This window comes from Magnolia sinica, chromosome 15, assembly GCF_029962835.1.
Source record: "Magnolia sinica isolate HGM2019 chromosome 15, MsV1, whole genome shotgun sequence".
Classification (NCBI taxonomy): Eukaryota; Viridiplantae; Streptophyta; class Magnoliopsida; order Magnoliales; family Magnoliaceae; genus Magnolia; species Magnolia sinica.
Window position 1 is genome coordinate 59,336,850 of NC_080587.1, and position 6,619 is coordinate 59,343,468.

At 38.3% G+C, this 6,619-nt stretch overlaps 1 protein-coding gene across 2 annotated transcripts; it reads right to left on the reverse strand.

Annotated features, from left to right (window-relative positions):
- Positions 1-2,102: 2,102 nt before the first annotated feature.
- Positions 2,103-2,970, reverse strand: LOC131227599 (15.7 kDa heat shock protein, peroxisomal). Of its 2 annotated transcripts, XM_058223404.1 has the most exons (3): positions 2,779-2,970; positions 2,397-2,696; positions 2,103-2,362 (listed from the first exon to the last, which is right to left on the reverse strand). In XM_058223404.1, the coding sequence occupies exons 1-2, from the start codon at positions 2,912-2,914 to the stop codon at positions 2,419-2,421; spliced, it is 414 nt and encodes a 137-aa protein (XP_058079387.1). In that variant the 5' UTR covers positions 2,915-2,970; the 3' UTR covers positions 2,103-2,362; positions 2,397-2,418. The 2 variants fall into 2 exon arrangements, with proteins under 2 accessions (XP_058079387.1, XP_058079386.1); XM_058223403.1 differs by having other exon boundaries at positions 2,103-2,696; positions 2,779-2,969.
- Between the last annotated feature and the right edge of the window lie 3,649 nt (positions 2,971-6,619).

Sequence of the window (6,619 nt, forward strand, 5' to 3'; positions counted from 1 at the left end):
AAAATAAAAAATAAAAAATCACGCCAATCGAGACAAGCTCGGCAATAAATATGAGAGAAAATCCTCAGATGGGATTAAAAAAACATAATTATTACCTATGGCTGGGATTGTCCCTGTTGCCATTGCCATGCGATAAGATTAATTCCATGCTTTGTTGGTAATATGGTGTTATAGTGAATGAATATACCCATATATCTACTATCATTTGAAATTATTGAGAATAACACCCATGCGTTATATTTAAACCATTCATTTGTTTTGTAACCTCATTTTATGGCATGGGCGTAAAAATGAGGTAGATCCAAAACTTACGTGGCCCCAAAGAAGTTTTCAACGGTAAGTATTCAATCCATGTTGCTGTATATGGTGAGGTCCATTTGAGCTTTAGATTTACCTGATTTTTTGGCCCACGCTCTAAAATAATCTCAAAAAATGGGTGAACGATGTGGATATATCCCACACATCATGGTGGGACCTACACAACTTGCTAAAATTGAGTGAAATTGGCAATGGACCTAATGTGATTCCATCTAATCTAATTTCAAGCTTTTTCATTCTTCCCAAACATGGAGTGGAATTGGCAGAGGACCAGATGAATCCTAGGTGAGATGGGATTCATGATGTATGGGCTATATACACACCGTCCACCCATTTTTCGAGATTATTTTAGAACATAGGCCAAAAAAATCAAGTAAATCTAAAACTCAAGTGAACCCCACCATAGAAAGCAACGAAGATTGAATACTTACCATTGAAAACTTCTTTGGTGCCACATAAGTTTTGGATCTACCTCATATTTAGGCCCATGCCATAAAACAAGGTTACAAAACAAATGAACGACTTATATATAGCACATGTATGTTATTCTCAGTAATTTCAAATGATGGTGGATATATCCATTCAATGTACCACCATATTACCAACAAAGCATGACATTAATCTTATTGGACAATCCCTACCATAGGTAATAATTATGTTTTTAAATCCCATCCCATCTAATCCCTGGGATTAGAGAGGATTAGGTGGGATGGGATTCATCTGGTCCGTGCCAATTCCACTCTATGTTTGGGAAGAATGGAAAAGCTTGGAATTAGATTAGATGGAATTGCATTGGGTCTTGTGCCAATTTTACTCAATGTTAGCAAGTTGTGTAGATCCCACCATGATGTGAGGGCTATATCCACACTGTCCACCCATTTTTTGAGATTATTTTTGAGCATGGGCCAAAAAATCTGGTAAATTTAAAGCTCAAGTGGACCCCACTATAGAAAGCAACAAGGGGATTGAATACTTGCCATTGAAAACTTCTTTGCAGCCACATAAGTTTTGGCTCTACCTCATTTTTAAGCCCATGCCATAAAATGAGGTTACAAAACAAATAAACAGTTTAGATATAACACGTGTGTTGTTCTCAGTGATTTCAAATAACGGTGGGTATATCAATGTACCACCGTATTACCAACAAAGGATGGCATTAATCTTATCCCATGGTAAGAGGGGACAATCTTACATTAGTAATAATTATGTTCTTTGAATCCCATCCCACCAAGTCCCTTCTAATCCCACTGCCCAAACACGCCCTTATCTAGATGAAATCTCCCTGCTCCCGCTACAATTGAAGAATCGATGGGAGGTACAACAAATACCCTATCTTAAGCCTTTCCCCACCAAAACCTTTGTAACTTATGCATTGGAGGGTCCACGATCATAATCAACCCTCGTCCACGGTCATAATCAACCCTCATGCTGTCTTTTTCATACAGCGTTCACGAGTACTTACGAAACTCATTTCCAATACCGATTTTGGCAGTAACATTTTTTTATTTAGTTTTGATGGTTTTGAATTACAATTAAACTTGGATCTTATATTAGATTTTATAAGAAACAGAGAGATGAATAAACTTTAAATATAATTCTTCTGTAGAAAATTTTAGATGAAGTCTTAAGTTATTTTATCCATATTAAAAAAAAAAGAAAAAAAAAGAAAAAGAAAGAAAAAAAAAGGGATCCTTTGGATGAAGTGGAAGTTATTTTATCTCATCCAATCTCACATTATTTCAAAATCTAACTAACTATCATTAATTCAGTTCTAAATTCAAGAGTTAGATTTCAAGGAAATTCTCGTTGAACTTATATGAACAGTCCACCCACATTGCTGCCCGTCAGATCGACAGACGGACATGATTCATGACTCGCAGCTCACGTGCATTTTACCTACTACAGCAAACTACACAGAACTACTCAACACGAACATTACAATCTAACTAAGATCAACGCCGTTCAATCTATTTCCATAAATCCTATTCCAACTCGCACGGGCAACGATTCACACGTGGCGAAGATGGCACGTGTGACGCCAGGCCTCACCACCCTGCACACGTCTCTCACACGCGTGCCTCGTATCCACGTGCAAATCGTTCAGAGCTTGCTGGAGATTGCGATGTTCCTGGATTTCGATTTAGGGTTCACGTCTTTGGGAACGACGACCGTCAAAACACCGTTATCGACATGTGCCTTGATCTGCTCCGTCTTAACGTTTTCCGGCAACAGAATCTCTCTGGAGAAATCCCCTTTCCCCCTTTCCGAAACATGCAGAATCGCGTCTTTGGGTTGAATTTCCTCTTTTGCTCCTTCTCCTCGAATGCTCAGGACATTCCCTTCTTCCAACTGGACTTTTATTTCGTCCTTGGAAAACCCTAGAAATAATCAAGAAAAGCGAGTGTAGAATCGGAAAGAGAAATTCGTGTGTAAGGGAGAAGAAAGATGATGTATCCATACCTGGGACGTTGATTTTGATGATGTGGGAGCTGGGGGTCTCGAGCCAGTCCATCAGAGCCGTTGATCCGGTCCATTCACGGACGATCGGAGGGTTGAAGAAAAAGCGCCTGAAAGGGCGATCAAACGCGTCGGACATTGTTTCGTGCGTTCGTGCGTGTGGTAGAGCGAGTCTTGTTTTGAGCAGTGAGGAAGGAGTGATGGGATTTTATAGAGAGGGGTGGAAATAGGTATGATAGGGACTGCTCTATCATAACGTGATAGCGTTTCCGTCCACATCGTCCACGTGGCAGGTGATATGATGGATCGAAACCGTTCGTCTAGTGGTCCCTAACATGGATTATGATTGGAAATATAACTAACTGAGTGAATCTATAAATTGAATTTGTGGCCTTAGAATCAATGGTTACGAGCAAGGATTGTTGATCGTGGCCGTCCAGAAGTCACAAGTTATAGGAAGTGATACCGTTTCATCGATATGGTTCTCAAACATCCGTGGCAGAGTCCACTAGGCGGACGGCTCGGATCTACCATCGCAGCTGCCACGTGTACGGTGGAACGTAGAGACGGCTTTATTCCATCAAATTCTGGAGAGAGAGGGCTCTTGTATAAGCCAGAAGGTTCGGGAAACCTTATCTTCAGAATTTGGTTTTATTTTTATTGCTCCGTCTTTTATATGCATTTGTTGCAGGTGATCCACTGCGCCCGTCTCTACACCACACACCGCCAAGCTCCGTGGTGTGTTGACGTCACAAGCTCTGTTGGCTCCATCATGGTGTAGGTATTATATCCAAACCGTTCATCCATTTGGAAAGATCATTTTATACTATAAAACCAAAAATGACGTAGATCCAAAGTTAAATTGGACCACACCATAAAACGTAAGTGGGGACAATGAAGATCACCATTGAAAGCTTTTGGGAGCCATAGAATTTTTGGATCAAGCTCGTAATTATATTTTCCTTCATCCATGTCTGTGTGAAATTATGAACGGGTTGGATGGTCACTAAACATCATGGTGGGCCTAAGAAGGTTCCAACGGTGTGCATTACTTTCTACACTGCTTTCTATAGTGTGGTCCACATTATATTTGTATCTTCAAATTGATTGACGGCGTGGATATAACACATACATCATGGTACGCCCACAAGGTGTGGTGACGTCAACACACCATGGGAGTTCGGTGGTGTGTGGCACACCACGCAACCTGCTTCCTCGATTCACATGTGACACGCCATTCCCCGAAATATGTCCGAGATTTTCAAAATATCGCAATATTATATTGGAATATTCATAGACGATATTATCAAGGTAATATTGCGATATTTTCACAATCTCGGCTGTTTTGGATTTTTCAAAATTTAACCTTGATAAGATAGCGACTATGAAATTGTAATCAATGGACCAAATTCACAACGGATGTCGTTCACTTATACACATATAATGGGGCCCACATGTAGAGTGGATTTCAAAATCCACCGAAATCTTGCATGGGATCAAATGCAATTCCATTGGACTAATGCAATTCCATCCCACCTAATCCCGTCCTCTCCAAATGCTGGATGGAAGTGCACGGAACCAAATGCAATTCTATCCCTCCTAATCCTATCTAATAGCTTGTGCTAAACACCTGCGGAGCAAAAGATGATTCATATATGCTTAACTATTAAAGATTTTATATTTTTTCAATGATATCCACAGGAAGAACTCTAATGAGTTCCCCGTGCATAGAAGAATGCGGTTGGAAGCGGATGCCGTAGACCACCATGATTTATATTTTATCTACTCCGGACATTCATTTTATCATATAATTTTAAGATTTTATTCGAAAAATGAAGAAGATACAAAGCTTAAGTGGACCAAACCACATGAAACAATGTGAATTATGAAAAATTATCAGAGCAACAAAAATTTTAGATCAAGCTGATATCCCTTCGTCAATGTCTTTGTGATCTTGTGAAGAGGTTGGATGATAAATAAATATCACTGTGGGACTTATGTGATCTCGTGAACAAGTTAGATGATAAATAAATATCACTGTGGGACCTATGTGATCTCATGAACAAGTTAGATGATAAATAAACATAAGTATAGACCTATGTGATCTTATAAATAAGATGAATGATAAATAAACACCACTTAAGAAGGTTTCAATGGTGAACATCATTATTCTCATTGTTTACTGTGGTGTGGTCTACTTGAACTTTGGATACATTTCAATTTGGGCTCAACACTAAAAATAAGCCCGAAAAAATAGATGGATGGCGTGTATAAACCACACAATTTCACAGTGGGTCAGTACGATAAAAGAGTATTGAGACGTAATCCGATTTTAAAGCCAATTGCCTAATATACAGTAAATAGTGGGTAGTTACTGGACGGTTCTATGTGAACCCGTCATGATATATTTATTTTATCAACGATGTCCCTCCAGGTTTTTAGATTATTTTAAAGGGATAAGTTTAAAAAAGAGGTGATCCAAATCAAAGGACCACAACATAGGAAACAATGCTAATTGAACACCCACCATTAAAAATTTTCTGAGCTACAAAAGTTTTTGATGAAACTGATATTTGTGTTTTCCCTTCGTCCATGTCTTCGTGACCTAATCAACATGTTGGATGTTAAATAAACATTACAATAGGAAGTTTTATTGGTGGGCGTCCAATCACCATTGTTTTAGTGTGGTGTGGTTCAATTGAGATTTGGATCTATCTCATTTTTTTGTCTTTCTCTAAAATGATCTAGAAAAATAGATAAACGAGCATCAATGAAATGCATATATCATAGTGGGTTCACAAAGCATTATCAGTAGCCACCTCACTATTGGTAGTGTGAGTAGGCAATATTGAAATCGAGTGCCTTTAATCTATGTTGAAATAAGGGTCATTGATCGATCGACTACCCATGTCATTTGATCGAAATTCTCTAAATTTTTTAGTTTGTTCACTGGACACTTTTGAGCATGTTCGATTGCTCGATCGATGTCGATTGACGGATGATTAGATCGACAACGCGCCTAGTTTTGCATAATTGCGCGATTTGTTTCCTATTTCAGGCGTAACACTATATAAATGGGTGTAATGTGGGATTAGGATAATCTTAAGTGATCGAGTGACTTGTTTTAGAGAGAAGCTAGGGTTTTGAGAAGTATTCTCGCATTTGTAAGTCGATTATATCTTTTGTACTTTCGTTTTCATAGTGGATTGTCTGTCGCTTCATGTCGTGGTTTTTTTCGTAAGAATTTTTTCATGTAAAATTATGTATTTTTTGCGTTGCTTTGTTTGCGCTTGTTTCTCACTTCTTTGATTGGACTCGTACTTACTTCCACAGTCTCCCAACAAATGGTATCAAAGCTATACATTGGGATTTGAGTTTAAATTTGAGACATGACGATGAAAGGATCAAATGTGAAGTATGAGATAGAAAAGTTCACCGAGAAAAATAACTTTCAACTATGGAATGTGAAGAAGAAACGCCTTCTAATTCAGCAAGGGCTACAACATGCACTCCTTGGTATAGAAAAGCGTAAATGATGAAGAGCAGGAAGAACTTAATTAGAGCACGATAACCTCGATTTAATTATATCCATCCGACGATGTCTTATATAATGTCATTGATTAGATGACCACCGTCCGGCTTTTGACGAAGTTAGAAAGTTTGTACATAACAAAATATCTTTCAAATCGTTTATAACTAAAAAATAATAATTCTATAATCTGAAGATGCAGAAGAGTAAGACTTTAATGAGCACATCAGCATGTTTAATTAGTTGCTTTACAAATTAACAAGCATGGAAGTTAAGATGAATGAAGAAGATAAAGCTCTAATGTTGTTGTTGTCT